This window comes from Aptenodytes patagonicus, chromosome 18 (genome assembly GCF_965638725.1).
Source record: "Aptenodytes patagonicus chromosome 18, bAptPat1.pri.cur, whole genome shotgun sequence".
Classification (NCBI taxonomy): domain Eukaryota; kingdom Metazoa; phylum Chordata; class Aves; order Sphenisciformes; family Spheniscidae; genus Aptenodytes; species Aptenodytes patagonicus.
The window spans coordinates 2,129,457-2,149,602 of record NC_134966.1 but is presented as its reverse complement, the minus strand read 5'-3'; the positions used below and the strand labels follow the sequence as shown (position 1 = coordinate 2,149,602).

Here is a 20,146-nt window from a genome sequence, read left to right as displayed (position 1 = left end):
GCAGCGGAGAGAAGGGAAAGGCACAGTGTGCTGCAGAGCCCCGTCCACCCGTGCATCACGTAGCAGACAGGGGCAGGACGTGCAGACTCCACGAGTACCAGCTGGTGAAGGTCTCTGGCACCACGTGCATTCATTCCCAGCATGAACGTGCAGCTGATTATTATGCCTTATTTTAGATAGCACATCCAAAAAAGGCAAGTAACTTCGGTTAACAATAACTCTCTCCTTCTCAACAAGTATATTTTACGCGCATGATGTATTTGTATCATGTGCGCTACTGCAAATACAGCCTCTCATCAAAATAACCAAACTGGAACAGGGCTAATGCTTTGTATTTTCCCATTATGCCTATGTAGAATAGGCACGTTGGATGAAATTCACTCCTAGAATAATGACATTATAATCAACAACAAAGCTTGTCATCACAATTTTGCTTAAGTCAGTCTTCTGAAACAGCACGACCCTTTTTTTTTTTCCAAAGCCCTAGGGATTCCCAGATGCTTCTGTATTAATTATTTACTCCCCATAAATTTTAGTTTTCAAACAGCTTTGCTAAGACAACTATAGAAAACCAAAGAAAGGGTGGGCTGTACGTGGGATGGCTAAAGGTCATGAGAACGATTTATGGGAGGGTTTATGCCTTTGTTGCAGGGTTTGATGTGTCATTATTCTTGCAACTACATTTCAAAGGTATTATTTTTCTAAACGCAAATCCCCTTTCCTTCCCTCAAACTCCACAATGTTTCTAACTGAAATTAAGTTAGCACTTAACAAAAGCAAAACACTATAATTTTAGAACTGTATCACTTCGATTTGTTTTATTTTTATACTCACAAGAGAAAGAAAACCTTTAGTTCCTATGCGCCTTTTGTCATGACAAACCACAAAGATAATTACTAGGAAGCTGCTCTGGTAAAACCTCCCAAACTAACTGTCACTGGGAAGCCAGACAAACATTCCCAAAATAACAACTGAATAATTGATAGTACTGGAGTCACAGAACACGCTGCCTTTAACAGAAATAACCACCAGCCAGCACCCTGTAACTATTAGCTCTCTCTGGTTTTTGTGACCAGTGTGATTCATGCTTCTAGAACAAGGTAGGAGGTTACTTTGTGTAGCATATTATCCCAAGGCTACGCTAACTACCAAGAGTCTGTGCAGCGACACGTCAAGATGTTTTCAGCCAGAATGGGCTTTAGTCACAGATGATTTTAAGTACCTAGTGCATAATTTCTTGAAAATCCTTTGTTAGTAGAGATAGGGACCTAAGTACTTACTTTGACCTGTGAACCTTCCCAAGGCAGATTTTTACAGAGTTCAGAGTAACTCCATGCTTTCCCCAGAGTCTTAATTATATTCTCACTTCGAAAATGATTTTTTTAAAAATCCCAATCCTTCGCCTAATCACAATTTAGATGACAATTCAATCACAGAAATAGCATACAAGTACCTTTCCACTGGAAGCACAATGCTGACACCTCCCACGTGCCAGCCTGAACCCCCAGAAAAAGCATTTTAGACCATGACATAAATAGGGTTTCAGAGAAAAGAAATTATCGTATTTATCCATTCTGCCATTTAATCCTCTTAAAGTCCTCCATATTGCATGGATGCAGAAATGAGCAAATTAATGGACAATGGGACATGGTCACATTGCTGAATGGGTGGTGTGCATCCCGAAATCCTAAAGTCAACACAGTAGCAGTGCAGCGGTTCAGATTTGCGGAGGAGGACAACACAGGACCAACAAACAGGCTCAATAATCCTGCTCTTTCTTACCTCTGCTCTTGAAAACCAGCAGGTGGTAGCTTGCAAATTAAGTAGTAGAACAAAAAAAATAAATAGTTTGGCAAAAATTACAGCAGTGTTTACAGAAGGAAGAAAGGAAAGGAATGAGCAAAATGTACTGCCAGAAATATAGAAGTGCACATATTTTAGCGTGACACAGGCTTCAGTAAAGACAGAGATACCAGAGAGCTTGTAACAAAAAAACAAAAAACCCAAACAAAAAACCCCACCACACCACGAGTGCTTTGCATCAGTCAATCAGAAGCCTCCTGAGATACCCAGATTAAGTAGAAGCTCCCCTCCTCTGCCTTACTTTGTGTCTCCACAGGATAGTGCTTATCTCAGAAATGAAATATTGAAATCATCTTAGGTGAGGAAACTGTGAAAGCAAGCAGGATAAAGGCATCTTTGCAGACATTCAAAGAAACAGCCAAAGCAGTGGCTGTCTCAGCATCAAGTGACTAATCAGAACAAGTTGTCACAAAGGAGCTCTAACCTTTACCGTAGCGAATAATCCCCCCAAAGCACGCACTGGCCCGAAGACAAAAATGTGATATTTCCATGGATTTAAATACACATACTATGTGCAAATTATACTTTTTATTTTTGAGAGCAGTATTTCAAAGCGCTGTTTTAAAGAAGGGCTTCCAGAACATGGTGATGAAGACAACAAAGACGGCGCTCTCGAGACAAAGGGCTACTAAATTCTGTCTCAACATGAAACTCTCAAAGTAGAAAGGGATTCCAAAGAAAAATGTCAGTAATAATTTATTTCCAAAGCTCACCAGGAATTCAGATGGAATTCTAATAGACTGTTCAGCACACACCTTGCCCCCACGTCTGCAAAAATACAATCTTTCTGTAAAGTACAGCTGTCAGAAGTGTATCGGTACCTGGGGTTTTGGGTGATTATAAAGAGAACATTTGTCCATTAGAGGACATAATTCCTCTTGCTGCTCAAAATTTGAAGAGCTTTGGGGGCCTTTGAAATATTGTGAGCCATTTTCTAATATAAGAATCCATAGGGGGAAAAAAAAAAATCCATAGTGTAGGCCAACAAAAGAAAGAAGAGTCATATTTAGTGCCCTGGTCATCTCCTGGTATTAAGCCCAACTTATGAGAGGTCTCAAGAGGTCAGAAACACTCATGTTCCTTCTGCAGAAATCCAAGCACAAATCCACACAGCAGGTTAAGTTTGCATAAGAAAAGCAACTCCTCAGTGTCTTCCCCAAATGCTACTTACAGAACAGTGCTGATTTTACCCTGAAGAATCTGTCGCAGCCCAGTGACAGTGGTGCTCTAGGGTCTGGTAGCAACGCACCACCGTGCCCAGGACAAGCCACCTACCTTGCTCCTCCGCCCCCAAGGACCAGTGCAATGGCATTTCCAGTCAGAACACGAGCCAGGCGAGAAAAGTCAGAGTGACGGTCTGGTGGTTTCTGGAATACACGTTCGTACATCTCTATCTGCAGAAGAGAGGCAGATGGTCATTCTAAAGGCAAGGTAGAGTCTACGCTACCAGCCAATAACACACTGTTAAAAAGTGGATAGCTGGTCTTCAAACAAAAAGAGGGTTAATGAACTATCCAAACAGTTCCAGTGATGGTATGCATCTCTCGTACTTTCATAGTAGCTGGGAGAATTTCACCGTAGTACAGTATTTTCTTTGCAGCTATTTCTTTTTCTTGACAAGGATTTGAAGTTACTGGGAAGCATCCCAAGTCTGCCTCTGCTTTATCTTTAGCATGATTTTCACAAGCATGGGGATCCTCCCAATAAAAAGGACTCTACACCTATCAATATGACCTTGAGGTAGTATTTACTGTCTTCAGCCAAGCCAAGTATGCATCCATAAGGAAGATATGAGCCCCTTATCCCTATGTTTCCTATAGTAAATTGAGGCCAAACAGATTTAAGAGAACATTATCTGTGTAACAGTCAATTGCACATCAGAATATCATGTAATAACGTTATATCAGATTACCTTTGATAGATGGATTACAAGTAAGGTACTACAGCTAAAGGACCAGCCGCCAAAGGAGGAATCTCTTACCAGCTTGGGCAAGCTTCTTTTGGAAAAGACTCTGCGTGGACAGTGGAGATGAAGATGAGCAGAACACCAGCTCCGCATGTTGAGCCATTCCACAGTTCGGGAAGGGAGAGGCCCATCCTCCTTATGGAGCAGGACGAGTTGCTTCTGGGCTCGGACCGCGGTGTTCTCCAGCATCCTCTCCAGCTACAGCACATTACACACACCAAAGGAATGGGGGCGTCAGGTATTTACTGCTCCAGTATCAGTTTAACAGAATACTGTATTGTGAAATACGTATCTGTACATACACGCACACATATATATACACATCTGACCCCTATTCCCATCTGAATCCGCAGGCGACTATGCACACTAAGAACCCTCAAAGAAGCTGTTAGCTGTGGGCTTACATGGCATACAGAAGTCTAAAATCAGACAAGGATTCAAACCTGACTACTTAAAAGTGAATGCTTTGTACCTAAAACATAGACCATTAAATGCATAGCACAGACACACGCTCTTCATGCAAAATGAGATTGCTTCCCAAGTCATATTTAAGCCTACAAATGTTCAGCATGTGTTGTTCTTTCCCTTCCAATCAGATCGCTTTTTACTCCTTGCATTCCTTATTTTATTTTTTTGTTGTTTTAGGCAACCGATGGCGACTTGCTTTTACTGTGCTTCCTGCCTCCCACATACAGTCATGAAGAACCAACACAAAGTGACACACAAGAAACGCTGCAGATGGTACCAGTCCCAGACTCTTTGGAGGTCAGACTCAGCACTTCACAATCCTAAAAAACCCACTCGTGACCTCATTTTTAAATTTCTTGCAGAATTTATGTGCCTGGACAAACAGCTTTGGTAATAAAATATCAAAAATAAAAATAGATAGTAAGGGGAAAAAAAAATACAGCTTACAATCTGTAATAAAATATATTAAATTATTCATACAATACAATTTATATCTACTTTTTCCTAGGGGCACACCATGAATTCCATCCAGGCAGAAAAGAATTTGTCTCTCTATCTGGATATCCTGCAAAGAAATTCTGGACAGAAACGCAAAGCTGCAAAGCAATTTGACTTGATTTACCATTGGCCAAAATGACTCTTTAGAGGAAAAGAATTTAGCTGGAAACACTTCTGCATAAAACTTGCCATTTCAGAGGATCCTCATTCAGTTCTTTTTCTATTTATAATACACGTTTCTCAGGAATATTTCATTATTTATGCTTCACTAAACCCAGGAAAATTCATGAGTATGAAACAACCTTCTTTGATCTGGACTGTTAACACTGCAAATATGGGAAGGAGCTATTTCCACACCTCTCCAACAGTAGGTTCCTGGTCTCCCAGCCCGACGATTAAGATGGAGTCAGCCTGCCGGATGCAGCGTTGAGTCCAGGGAGTAAGGGTGCTGTCTGCCTGGTAGAGTACAATACGGTGAATATCCTCCTGCTGTCCCAGCCAGCTAGTTAGTCGGTATTCATGGATACTGGGGACAGAAAAGAAGAAAAAAACCAAATTCAAATGGTTTTATATCACAGCTCCTGACAGAGTAGAGAGAAATCTTACATGTCAAGCAGAAAATCTGAAGGGCATCAGACACCTGCATCTCCTGCTTGTCCAGTCTAAGAACCTTATCTGCCCACATTTCCAGGCTCACGCTTTCTTTATTTCTGCATCATTTATACCATTAGATACATACACAGAGGAAAGAAGATGCAGTGAAGCCTACTTCAGTAAGACTTCCATGGCACCCCTAAGAATGAGTACACTATACCCACTTGGAGCAATTCAGCTTTTCCAATTTCACAAGTGAGAAAGTAACTATGGAAAAAAGCCACCCACATTTGAACCAAATACTCTTGAAACATTGTTGTCTCAAGCACCTTGATGAGAAAGCACAATGTATGTTAGAACACAGGATTTTATTCCCAAACACTGTATATTTCTAAGACCAGCATAGTATCTTTCTGCATTTTCTCCTAAGTAGTAATGAGGGCAGGTACCTATCCAGCGCAGCAGAACCAAGTCGCTGTTTGATGTTATCGCTGGTGAGCAGCAAAGCAGGACCTGGAAGAACAAGAAGTTTCACATGTGAACACCTGCCATTCTGCTCCTGACAGACTGTATTGAGAAAGTGTAGCTATAACAAATGCAGTTCCGTGAATCTGCTGTGAAGATCATGATGGATCAGTGCATTCATCAGAGTTGTTGTAGAAGAAAGAGCTGGCACAAAGCCTTCACAAAAATTTTCACACTTACCTACAATAACATCTTCCCATTCTCCACATTCCCAGAGCTCTGTTACTGCATTAGTCGCAACCTACAAGCTCTCTTTTACCGCATTCCTCAGTGTCACATAGGATGACAGTTTCTACTGCAGCTGCATTTTCACACACACAACATTCAGAATATCACGTACCTCTTGCAACCATTGCCCAGGAATCTGGTTTCAAAGAAAAAAGCTATTTCACTGACCTATTGAAATACGTAATTTGTTCATCCTGCACTGAACCAACTCCCCAGATGAATCCTACGGCTCTCTGTAGTACTACTTCTTATTCAACACGCCAACAGGAACCTACACCACTACCAACCCCAAGGAGAAAGAGACTCACAAATCTGTAGGGCACAGTCCGATTCACACTACTTCCACTATAGGGATAGGCATACGCACGCATCTGGCAACAACATTATATCTGAGATGAATTTTGATGCACATAAAGTTTCTTGCAGGCACTTTAGTTTATTTTTCTTATTAGCAATTCTATTTCACCAGCAGCAATACATGCCATATGTGATGGAGGTTGCAGAATAACTGCAGCTAAACACAAAAAAGCAAAGAAAAGAAAACTTAAGGGATTAACCTCATACCTAAAGAAAAGATTATCTGTCTCATATTGAGAGGGAAATTCACATTTACAAAACATGGAAGAGCAGTCGCTCTGTATTGATGTTTTCATAATGTAATCCTTCATTCTTTCCTTAATAAAGAACCGAAATTTATGTACGAAGTAACAAAACAATTATGTGAGGTCTCTCAAGGCATTAATAAAGCAGCATGGCTTAATGTGTTTAGTAAAAATCAAGGAACCATGAATGAACAACATGGTAAAAGGTCATAATTTCACACTTACATGCTCAAAAAGCAAAACCCACAAGCACAGTATCTGGAGCTGGCCATCCTGACCTTCAGGGCCAACTCATTTCCCCCACAATGCCCAATTCCTCCTGCGAAGACTTCACTCTGTTTTAACATATTTTAGTGTTAGACTTGGAAAAAAACCTCAGAAGTATGCTTTTTCATGTTGTATTTTCAAACATCCAAATAACGTTTGCTCTTTGTTACACTGATGATGGAAGGAAGAGCAAACAAAAATGGACAAAAATATCCTGTAAGTGGAGACCAAAAGATAAAAAGTAAAAGCTGGTAAGAAAGCACAGAAAGGAGGATGACTTGAGAGTAGAATTTCATTTTCTCATCCTCCAATAAAGTTTATGGTAGTCGGTTCCTGTGAAAGCAACAAGTCCAAAGTAGAGGGAACTAGTTAATAAGCATTTCAAGATCTGAACTGGTTTAACCTGCCCTTCACTCCTGGATCTGTGCTGCTCCTCCGTTTGTGCTCGTTGAACCGTCTGTTTGCAGAGAACAGACCCAATGCTTCTGGGGGTTTTTACCACTTAATTTTTAACATTGGCAGAGTCTTTGATCTGGTTCACCATTCAGCCTCACTAACAGTCGGGCTAGCACAGCTCTGGATGAGGTAATGGGATTAAGAGAGGTCTCCCAGAAGAAATACTTGTGACGTTGCATGCTGTGAAGACAGCAAGGGAGAGAGGGCAGGTAACTTTTGAAAAAGCATTCAACAGCAGAGTTATCATTTCTGTTCATTAATGTGTCAAAAGTTCTCAGCAAAACAGAAATGATATGTAGACCAAATATTCTTCCAGGATTTGTGACTTACAAAGCTTTACGACAGTGGTGGAAGTTTAGTAGGCAAAGACGAACAGCCAGGAATGTAAAATGAGCTAAGGAATACAATAAAAATGCCAAGGAAGAGAGACTAACGACGAGGAGGCAACAGAGTGCTCCACCTCTGCATTTGCCTGTTATCTCTCTGCAGCCGGTCACTGAGATCCAGGAACATCAGCAAAGGAGCTTGGAGTGCACCGTGCTGATCTGAGGCACTGGGGGCACATGCCCTAAGGGGAAACCATTAAACCCAGCGACCCAGCCAGCCAGAACACCTTTTATACAAGGCGAGAGGCAGACTTTGGAGAGCTGGGCTGCATCTTTATGTTAGTCAAGGTGACGGCTGCTTCACCCACAGATATCTTGAATGGGGACAACACATCCCCATCGAGCCTCAAAAGAGCCTTGGAGAGGCATATGACTTCAGAAATCATGTCCACTTACCTCACTTTTGTATTTGGAAAAGCAGCAGTTCACAGAATATGACACAAACACGTGTGTACAGACAGACACACAGCTGTGCCGGCTCGGGAAGAGTCTGCCCAGCATCCCCTCTGCACACCGGCAGTGCAGGATGAAGACACCCAGACCCTTATTCATCCCCAGCACAGAACACGGCGATGTTTCCAACTGAACCAACTCTGTTTTGCTTCAGAAATAACAACCATCTGCTCTACACTTCCAATTTCTCCCAATTAATCAACCATTAAATAACCCTCCATTAATGTGATCAAGAACACCAACATATGTGTTCTCAAGTGCATAAAACAGAATGACCAAAAGTGTTATTTAAACTAAACTGCTGAGAGCCACGAAGTAGTAAAAATCATTCTCAAGTACATCCCCCTCAAACAGCCACACCAACGTCCAAGATGATGCGTTACCGCATCCTCAACACGCATTATCATAGTTACACACCATCATCTAGTGACGCTCTCTCCACACCTGACATCAGCCTCGCAGGCAATTTACAGCTGCAGTTGGCATCATGAAAACACCCCTCCATCCTCCAGCAGCCGCCTGCACCCTTCAGGGACTGTTCTCTTCCAGTAGGATTAGACATGGGGTGAATAGCTCAAAGTTAAGAACGTAGGAGAGGTGATATGAGGTAACATTAAATATTTATCTAAGCCCAATAGTGTCTCTCTGACTGCAACCAGCAGCAGATTGCTGGGGAAGAGTATTAGAGCAAGGAAAACTTAATAACATTCTCTGAGCCTCCAGCAATTCCCAGTTCATGAGTTTCTCAAGCCAGAGGTGGTGACTTTTAATAGCTCCCGGGGATTTTTCTTTCAGTGAAGTCACTGGGATTCTGAATCCCGGCTTTTATGTGCTTCAGGTGAGAAAACTGCATGGCAGCGGTCTTACCCCCAGGCACAGAGGATCAAGATTCATTGGGAAACCTCATGGAGCATCTAAATTGGTACTCCAGAGTCATCTGTTTTTCAGTACCGCACTACAATTCCGTGAAAGAGAAGTGAGGAGAAAAAAAATGCTGGCAAATACCAGAGATTTAGTTCATTTGGACTTTTAAGAATAAAAGGCACTCAAGAAAAGGGTTGAGAAAGCCCTTCAGCAAGGCTTCCAAGCTCAAGCCCTGCCCCAGTAAGGAGACATAAAGCATCACACATGAGACATAAAACTCTTCCTTTCTTTCCAAAGATGAGCATGGTACTCGCTCTGGTAATTTTTTTCCACATAACACCAATTTCATAAGATATGCAGGAGTGGGCATACAGATATCCTAGTTCTAAGTCTAATAAAACATGGACAAAAAGTTGCCCAGAGAAATCAGAGGTCCAGAGATCCAGAACTGATCTCTGATGGTTAAAAGTGGTCGTGAATCCACCTCACCTGGAAAAAATACTCACACAAAAAGATATGTCCAAAATGCACGTCCTGTTTCAGCTGGGATAGAGTTAATTTTCTTCCTAGTAGCTGGCACAGTGCTGTGTTTTGGATTTAGCATGAGAATAATGTTGATAACACACTGATGTTTTAGTTGTTGCTGAGCAGTGCTTACACTAGTCAAGGACTTTTCAGCTTCCCATGCTCTGCCAACCGAGAAGGCTGGAGGTGCACAAGAAGCTGGGAGGGGGCACAGCCAGGACAGCTGACCCCAACTGGCCAAAGGGACATTCCATACCATGGGACGTCATGCTCAGCACATAAACTGGGGGAAAGCTGGCCGGGGGGGCCGCTGCTCGGGGACTGGCTGGGCATCGGTCGGCCGGTGGTGAGCAATTGCATCGTGCATCACTTGCTTTGTATATTCTTCTTCTTCTTCTTACTATTATTATTATTACTAGTATTTTATTCTATTGCAATTATTAAATTGTTCTTATCTCAACCCACGAGTTTTCTCGCTTTTGCTCTTCCGATTCTCTCCCCCATCCCACCGGGGAGGGGGCAGTGAGCGAGCGGCTGTGCAGTGCTCAGTTGCCGGCTGAGATTAAACCACGACAATGCACTGTGGAAAAATTTTGGCACAGCAAACTCACTTGCCTGGACTTCATCAAAAGACAATTTATATTTGGCCTAATAAAAGTCTACAAAATTATGTGTCAAGGAGACAGAACTGATAAACGAGTTTGATGTCCCAGTGTCAGAAGATCTCGCCCAGCAAAAAATACCAAGTTGTGCCAGGGTCCAGGCACCACATTAAACACTTAACATTTCAGTCTAATCTGTGTGTAGAGAAGGGAAATTCAGGCAGCACCACAATTTAAAACTCCAATAAATTATTAGTAAAGCTATTTCAGTGAGCTTTCCAATAAATTATACATTTTTAGAAATTAAAAGAAAGTTTATATTTAAAGGGCAGAAAGGAAGGAGAGAGACACATATGTTGGATTTGAATCCCTCTCTACTTCAGTTTGAAATTATATACGATCAGAAGGCTCCCACATATAATCAGAATTTGCACAGCCATGCGGTATCATTTAGCTGGTCTCAGTAAAAGAACAAAAAAACAGTTAGGCAAATACTTTTTAAAAATCTACTGCAGAAGAGCTTTTTGATAAGAGATGCTCTCAGCTCTACCAGGATTAAGGGGAAAAAATATTAATAATAAAAAGAGACATCACGGACCTTGACCAGAATTCATCGGCATGGTTATCCTAACTTGAAACTTGGCACAGCAGTAAAACTTGCCCACCTTCAGGTCACTCCAGTCCAGAAGTGGAAAATTCTGTCTCTGCTTTTTGGAAGTTTTATATTCTACATCCTTTTCTTTGGAGACCCAAAGGCCAAGATTCAAAGAAAGCGCTTTTACACTGAAGCGTACAAGCAAACGGAGTGAGGAAGCAGTGATGTAGCCTCCGGTTCACCATGCAGGACTTTCCTGCTCTCTCCTCAATGCTCGGATCATATTTTACACCGTCTCAAGATGAAGGCAGATTCATGTAGAGTTATTGCCGCCAGATACCAAGTATCTGCTTCACCGTCCAGCTTTTAACAGAACAAACGCCATGGAAACATGAACATCCCTCAGTATTTAACTGGGACACAACCACACTGTCCAGAAACAATATCTGAATTATCATAAACCACAGAAACACCAAATCTCAAAGAAACCAGCACAAATTGGTTGGATAAAGCTGTGGGTGCTACCACACGTTGATGCTCCCGGCGTGCAGAATGCAGCATAACCCGGCCAGCCCGCTCTGGGGCCCAGAAAGCCCAGTATGGAGAGCAGTCTGGTCACATCAGGTGTTCCATTGCAAATCAAAAAAAAATAGAAACTTGAAAAAAAAATATAATTAAACCCACACAACAGAATCAAGCAACCAAACCAGTAAGTCCTGCCCCATTACAGGCAAATGTCTTTTGGGGCGAGGGGGGGAAGATTCTGAATACTTTTCCGATTCTTGTGGACAGTATATATTAACTCATGGTGTTATAAAGCTTCCACTATCAGGCTGAGATATTCTATTTGTCATTATTTTTATACTCTTTTAATAAGACGGAAGCAGTTAAAAATTAAAAAACAAAAAAATAAATCCTGGTAAATAGATTACCCTGCAGCCAGCTCCAACCCCGAGCACTGCCAGTAGCCTTCTAATGCCAGTTCCAGGAAAAGAAAAACCATCCCCTAATCTAATTTTGCAGGTTGCGTTACAACCCGGTCTGCATCCCGACCGCTCCCCCCGGGACGAGGGGCAGCCTGCAGCGCGGGCAGGCTCCTCCCAAGAACTGCAGCAGCTGGTCACCCCCCGTCCGTGTACCTCGGTACGATTCCTCCAGTGATCTCGCTACTGCTGCCTGCGTCCTCCTAATTTCTTCTACCCTCTTGTCTCCAGCCTGCAGCAAGGGGATTTGAGGCATCACTGCAATATTCATCCAAGTTAACATTAACGGGAAGAGTAAGGAATTTTCTAAAATGATATATTAAGTTGTGAAAGAAAGCTAAAAACAACTGCTTTCACCCCACATACTAAGGCTACCCTCCACTGCTCTGGAAAATATTTCAAGCCCAGAGCAATGAAACAATATGGACCAAATGTTAAGTCAAGCGTTAAATGGCAACATCTGATTACAATTTACAGTTAAACAAAAAGTTTGTTCTAGAAAAACCAAAAGGGTAAACAACAAAACCATGCTAATAGCAGCAAATCTACACCGTGAAACCCCTTATTTTCAAAATCAGGAACACAGGCACTGAAAGAGACTTCCTTAAGAGAAAGTTTTTCAGTTAAGCCTTCTCAAGCATATTAAATAACACCTCTCATTCCCATAAATCCGTTTAAGGTCTAATCGCAGTTCACACCCAAACCCCACGTGCCAGTTAGCCAGGTTGAAGGTTAGAAGCAGGCAAGCGCTCAGGTGGCAGAGGCACGAAGCTCCGCTACACGAGCTGCTCGCCAAGGCCCTAATGCAAAACTTGTCACGTAACGTTTCGATTTCCCCACGTGTAAAACGGACACAGTTCTAATTGTCAGGTGAATACCAAGACAATCTAAAAAGAAACCAAAGTTTTGCTTCACAGCACTGACTTGACTACTCATTTCATTTTTTGATGTAAGAAATCAGAAGAAAAATCATTCCAAAAACTCTTTCCTCATAGCAACGCACCATCTGGCACACCGCTCAGAGCACTTTGTCACACACCAATAAGGAATACCCAAGCAATTTACAGCCATAGTATAAAGGAGAAAATACAAAAGCTACTAAAAAAAAAAAAAAAAAAAAAGAATGCGGCTTCTGCTAAAAAAAAAAAATAATAGAAAAATAAAAAAAAATACAGCCTGCATGAAAAAAACCCCCCAGCACGGTACAGTATGTAAACACGCACAGTAACGCGCTGGCAGAAGGTTAAGCACTGTCTCCAAGCGTTGTGGGGCTGAATCAGCAATAGGCTGACCCGACGACCAGAGGCTATCAAGGCCAGAGCGCTTGGTCTACCAGCTGTGTTTTGAACCATATGGCTAGCTGTGTTTTCACACAACACTTTCCTCTTCCCACTGCAGCCGTCTGCTCCATTTTGGCAAGAACTTCAGATGCCAAGGTTGTATAGTACCATCTATAGCTGCCAAGCGCTACACTGACGTCAGTTTAGGAAAAGAAAAGGAAAAAGAAGGGTGAAAAAGGAAAAGGCCAAATGATCATAACAAAACCCCTCGTTTGTTACGTTCTAGTTGCTTTCGGCTAGAATGGTTATTTTTATGCTGAATAGGCCATCTACATACTTAAGTTTTTGTTTGTTTTATTTACAGGCTCCTAGCGCTGTCACACATCAAAACAAGCTGGCAGCAATCCATAAGAAGTACCCATTAGCAATATAGCTACGGCTGAGATCTGTGCTCCGTTATCGATGGAAAATTCTCCTGCCATCTGAAAACCAGAGGAATCTTCAAACGCCCACAAATTAGTACTCACTGTAACACATCTCCACCAAAAGCTGCATACGAATTCATATTTCAAAAGGTGAAAGAGTTCAAGCATCGACAGCTTTTTCTTGTGCCTGCTCACCTAGAAGATTTTTTAAGCAGAATAATAAGGGCCAGCTCCAGATACCCTTAAGGTCAAAAAGGAAATAAGCAATAAATGTAAGTGGTTATACCTCAATCATCATGTAACCTGTACTTTCCAAAATAATAAGCCGTGAGATAGCAGACTAACAATTCATCAAAGGACTACAGGAGATTTACTCAAGAGATCTGTGATAGTGTACGAGGATGAGAAGAGGATGTTCAGGAAATGTCAAACTGTAGTACCGAGCGTGAACTGAATTGTGAATCGAAGATACGGTTTTGTGAGCAACTGGAACTTGCACACACAACTTCACCAACTGATAAAGCAATTAATGGCTCAACTGTGAGCTGAGTACATGGTTTTGTGAGCACCAGGCAGACAAACAAGCTGGCAACAAATGGGACAATGATTTAAGACTTAAGTTTGGACTTCCAGTGCCAACCTGGATCTCCTCCACAAGCCTCTTCCACCAAGTCTTACGCTTACCACTCACTGCGTTACCTCAACAAAAGAAAACTGCGTAAGAAATCCTTTGCTGGATGAAGCTGTACAACTTGAGGAAGCCTGAAAGACTCTTGCACGTGAGAGAGAGAGAATCAGACTCTCAGACAGGCACTGTGGGAAGGGTGCACTGGTGGTGGCATTTGTCCACTGGAGCGCCTGCAGCCTTAGGAGCGCTGATGGCAGCCAAGGTGAGAGGCCTGACAGACTGGCTAATATTTCTGAGTCATTAAGGCCACGAAGTTTTCCACTAAAATCAAATGCACATTAGGGATGGGAACAGAGAAGCAAGAGGCCATGAAAAAGGCTGATCCTGAGCACTGCTGTACCACACCCCCCCCAACGCAGCATGAATCCACCTTTGACTAATGACAGGTACCTGGCCACACCTCTCTAAAAAGATAAGCAGCATGTAACATGTAAACACTTCTTACCCACAGCACTGAGAGCATGCTTGAGCTCCAGAGTAAAAGCCATAAGCGGCACCTCTTCAGACACCGGCATAATTGCTACCGTGGAGAGATTGCTGGCAGGATTTCCGGCATCCCACTTGCTACTCGAGCTGTGTAATCCAAGAGGGTGACCTGTCCGAAAAGAAAAAACTTGCCATCAGCCAACCCAGAAAGCTAGGTGTCGTTTCATTGTTTTCAACTGCCAGGCAGCAAGGAAAGTGTCACTGAATTGCTTAACCCAAGATAAATGTGACATCCTCCGTATCACATAAAAGGAAAGAGTTCCCACATGTTTCATTCGTAAGAGGATGAAGATCGATTTCCATCATTTTTGGCTGCTGACATAGCATGTGTGGGTAAAAATCAGGCAATGTTAAAAATATCTGGATGCCAGGAACACGTTAAATACAATGTGCATTTACCTGACCTGTTAAGAAAAAGATAAAAAGGCACTTAGAACCACTTTGAACGGCCACAACTTTGGAACAGGCATTGATTTAGCCCACAAGAGGAATCAGCTTAACTAACAAAATCCCCAAACCTGTTGTCAGTACCAAAATATTCCAAAAACTAACATTCACTTTTTATGGTATTCCTGATCTGTTTTCAACAAACTAAGTTCCTACAGGGAAGGTGTATCTCCACCTATTTTCACTTCTCTCCAAGATGGGAAAATGTGGAGCTTTACAGATATGTGCTCAGGTGTGTTAAAATAAAATACGGAACCTCTGAAGTAGCTGCAAAGTAACTGTGGAAGTATCTCCAATATAATATGGTAAGCGGAGTAAGGACAAAGAGTATGGGCAGAGGAAAGCATTTTTTGACAGAAGCATGCGATGCATGTGACAAAGATTAAGATCTTCGCAGATAGCTTAGAACAGGAAAAGATCAATGATAGGGGTGTTCTACAAACTGTTCTTTTTATTTTTATACTCTTTCTTTTTTCTTTAACTAAACCTTCTCAGACAACCTCACTTTGCTGCTAATGCCTATCAACTCAGCTCTAAGTACACAATAAACTCAGTCATCTAAGTTAGGCTCTAACGTCCTGCTTATCTCATTTCACTCAGCAAAGGCCTACGATGCACCATTAAGATGAATTCTTGAGATGGACATATGGAAGTACTTGATATACCATATGAAAGCTCATTCAAAGTCTATATGCAAGATTGACAGTACCTGCAGGACACAAAGAAATACCAGATAAACTTTTTTCAAATATATTCAGTGATTGAGTTATTCATGTCAAGTCTTTTAAAATAGCTCTGCACAGAACATTAAACAGTTTTTCCACTCCTTTTGGTGATCTTCAAGAAGATATTTGTAGGTTCAAACAAGTTACACATCACTGCTCAACTCTTTCATCTCCACCAGTTCTCCTCCTCAGAACTTCAATGGCCGTTCTCTGACTGAACTCCTATTACTGTCACTAATTTTCCTCCCATTTTCTCCAGATCGCATATTGCCCTATTTCCCAAGCAGCGTGGACTCTGCCCTAGGCCACAAAGGCATTTCAGCACGCACAAAAGTTTAAGTACAATTATCACTAGAGATTTGCACACAACTGATTGTGTGCAGAAAGCTGAGCGTGTAAGAAAGAGCGGACTTTGAGATTCACTCCCCAAGGCTGCTCCAAAACACGAGAGTTGGCTACCTCATTTTCAGTCTCCTTGGGATATTGCAGAAACAGCAATAAAAGTAATTAAAAGACCCAACCAAACCAAAACCAAACAACCCACAACAGCAAAGAACCCCACAACACCCTCAGCAGTTACCGTGCATCTGTTTTCTTTTAAAAGCTGCTCAAGAAAATTTGGAAAATTTCCTCCTACTCACTTCAATCAGTAAATACACTTTGTTTTGCCTCTGCCACATACACAAAGCTTAAGAACCAATCCATAGCAGACCATTTCCTCTCAGACAATTCATTAAGATAATGCAAACACAGGCATATTAAGTCAGTCTACATGCAGATGCCACTCAGCATGACTATGATTCGAGTCTATTACAGCTGCTATTTCCTTCGAGCTCCCTTTGAGCTCTTCAGATTTCAAGGAAATTTCACTGCTCATATGCAGCAGTACTTTTCTATCTCAATTGCAAATCATTCCATTCCCACACTTAATTAACCACGCTCTGCCAAAAAAAAGATTTGTACACATATATGTAATAAAGTCACCGTTCACTGGTGACAACAGCTAAAATATTTAGCGACGAATTCTCTTTTCAAGTATGCGCTTTCTGTTTCCAGATTTAACAATGTAAATCTAGCTCCGAGGAAGCACCAGCTTCAATGGGAGTAGTCCAGGAATGAGTCTTACCTCCCTGCTGAAGACTGCCAAGAATCTTCTCGCCCAGCAAGTGAATAAGTCTAGTCACAACCTAGCAATGGGAGAGAAAGAAAAAGAAAAGAAACAAACATTCAGGCAGAATGTACTAAAAATAGTGCATCTAAATGGATACTTTCAAACTTTTGTAAGATGTTATCTCAAGTTGAACCATACAGAGACAAGGTTTTATAACCATAGCTTCCTTCCGGGCTGTAACATGTGGTGACTGATCATTTGTCTTGAATTCTTTTACCTTATTTACTCCAATCTGGAAAAACAAGAAAACAAAACAAAACCAAAAAAGGCAGTATTTAACTTGCTTTGGGAACAAAAAAGAAATCCAATTATTTTGGGAAACATGTCAAATTGCATTTTCCGTTCTCCTCTCTTCTCTCTGCAGTGTGCTTGCACCTCTGAGTCACTCTCCTTGTTCCGCGGCTGTTGCACACCTCCACCTTTTGTAGGGACTGAAGGCTCAAAAAGCTTCAAGTCTGTACTCACACAGACCCCCCACACAATCTTGCTTCCACCTGACCCCCTGTGAATTAGTCAATGCTTACAGTAACCAATTTAAGACATCTTGAATAAAAGAGAGAGATACACACTCTAAACACCTGCAGAATCAGAACAAACTATCTAAGAAATTGCTTTCCTCCTCAAATCATCTTTGCGTGGTACCTTTCAAGGGACAGATTTTTTCCCCAGCTTTTTTTCCAACAGGACTTACATCGATATTTGAATATTCAAATAGCCAAGCAGAGCTGAAAACTGACAAGCTTATCTCCAACATTAACAATCAATAATTCCCAACAAGTGGTGTAACAGAAGACTAACAATTGCAATAACAAGGAGCGATAGACTTGGAAAATGCATCATTTATTCTGAAAAGCTATGTGCAAATGTTTTACCAAATAAGGAAAAGGGATATTTAAATGCATTAAGAATTAATAGAGCAATCATTAAATACTCTCCCCCAGACAAATAATTCAAGGTCAAAATAACTCTAACCTTCAGGAGGACGTAAAAAAAAAAAAACCAAACCCCACAACAACAAAAGTTCTTCAAACTCTTAACAAGCTAAACAAGCAGTAGCAAATGGCTACCTTGGATTTTGGACAAAGACAGACACACTACTCCCGTAAGAACAGGCACTTCAGGATGCATCTTCCAAATAAAAGACTGTGTAAGCATCAAGACAGGTCAGCATGCCCATCAGAATCATTTATATATCCTGCTTTTAAAAAAAAAAAATACAATAAATTGCCCTAGACTATGAAACTCCACAGCTTTACTAAGCGCCAATATTTTTTAAGCGTCTGAAGGAGGAAGGGAGGAGAGCAAATAGGTGGCTTCCAACACAGCGCGACTTACAGCGGAGCAAGGAGTAAGAGCCAAACAAGGTTATTTGAGCAATTTCTGTCCCGTAGCCATAACTGCAAGTTCTTAAAGATGCCACATCAACCATCTCCGCAGTGATCCAAGATCAACTTCTTCAACGTTTCTCTTATTTGCACCAACAGTGAACACAATCGTCCATACCCGCTTCGCTGAGAGCACCGACGCAGCACGACCGCTGCCACTAACCAGCAATGGCGGAACGAGGGCAGCTCCCGCCGGCAGGCGAGCTCTCAGCCTCCTCCCTTCTCCTGGAATCTCAGACAGGATCTAAAATGCTTCCATTTGTCCAAAGTACAACAAGAGCTGATGATCACCCAGCCGACTCGTTACCACTTCAATAACGCCAAGATCTGCGGTTCTGGGATTCAATAAATGGCGCTGGGTGTAGCTATGGAAAATCGCCCCAACTACAGGGAGCAGGGAGGGAAAGAGGGAATTCTTAATAAAAATTATGACGCTGATTGCCCTCGCTAAGGGAGATAACCTGCCTCTCGCGAGCTTTTGCTATACCCAGCTCACACGCATTCACCTAACACCCTGTATCTGCACACTAGGACTTTCCTTAAGCAGTTTGGAAGATGTTGTGAACATTTTACACTTCTGAACCACTTCAAACGTCGGAATTTTAATTACTTACTAAAACCATCTCCTGTATTTATAACTTCTTCTGCTTTACAGACAGCTAAGGAGAGCTCCAGCTAAGTTAAAGAAAATGTCCAAGGTTAATGACAGAACTAAGAACAGAACCTATTGGTCTCATTTTCCAGGTGGCTGCTCCTATTACCAGGAAATATTATTTGTCTTGTTTGCTAGAGCAAACCTTATAGCCTTGGTACGTATAGATATGGAAAAATTATTTCCCTGGTGACTTTGTAAGACAAGCAAATTGCTAACCATAACAGGATGAGTCACTCTGTCGCAGTCATGGCAACGTCGAAGGAACATCAATTTGGGATCGGAGCTAAGAACTGGCCTGAAATTTCCTTGGAGTTTTATATTACATAAACTAAATTTTCTTTCACAAAAGGGCAATGTGTTCCTTTAAAAGAGACTTGTCCATCCATCTGAGGGAGAAGTCAATATAAATCACATCTCTTCATCGACAACAGACCCAAGCTTCAATGACTGACCTACACCCATTACCGTGCAGAGCAGCCAGAGCAGCTCTCACCAAATTCAGTACAACTGGGAGAATTAAAAAAAATTTAAAAAAAAAAAAAAAAAAATCACCACCCTTCAGGTTTCCAGACCCCTTTAATCTAACCCCTCCAGTAACACGGCACGAGAAGAGGGAGCAGCACAGCTAGATACAGCCCAAAAGACTATGACAAGGAAGCCAGGGGACCCAGGGAAGGACCTGGGGTGGCATGGAGGGGGCTGGCTTAGTCTGGGGAGAGGAGGAGGAGGAAGCAAGCAGAAATTAGCCCTCGGGCTGGGAGGTCACGCACAGGGATTGCAGGGAAACTGAGTTATTCCAAGCATGCCTGGAAGAGACAGAGGCAGGAGAAAGGCAGGTAACAGGGCACTGGCAGGCAGGTACCTCAGCACAGACATCTGGGCAGTGATTCAGCAGTCGCTTATTCCCACCCTACCTATTTAGCTGTATTTCGTAGGAAAAGCTCTGGGAATTGGCAGCGAGGGTTTGGGAAAACTGCTGGGAAAACCGGATTGACCTGGAAGGAATACT

The 20,146-nt window shown here is 42.0% G+C and overlaps 1 protein-coding gene across 2 annotated transcripts in view; it reads right to left on the bottom strand.

The window, feature by feature from the left end:
* The window catches only part of PNPLA7 (patatin like domain 7, lysophospholipase), a 128,086-nt gene that overhangs the window by 49,355 nt on the left and 58,585 nt on the right, over positions 1–20,146 (bottom strand). For both annotated transcript variants that reach the window (XM_076355052.1, XM_076355054.1), the window contains exons 21-26: positions 17,053–17,113; positions 14,714–14,863; positions 5,839–5,902; positions 5,153–5,321; positions 3,845–4,027; positions 3,139–3,257 (exon numbers count right to left, since the gene is read on the bottom strand). In XM_076355052.1, the coding sequence (XP_076211167.1) occupies positions 3,139–3,257; positions 3,845–4,027; positions 5,153–5,321; positions 5,839–5,902; positions 14,714–14,863; positions 17,053–17,113 (746 nt within the window). The remainder of the gene's footprint in view (positions 1–3,138; positions 3,258–3,844; positions 4,028–5,152; positions 5,322–5,838; positions 5,903–14,713; positions 14,864–17,052; positions 17,114–20,146) is intronic.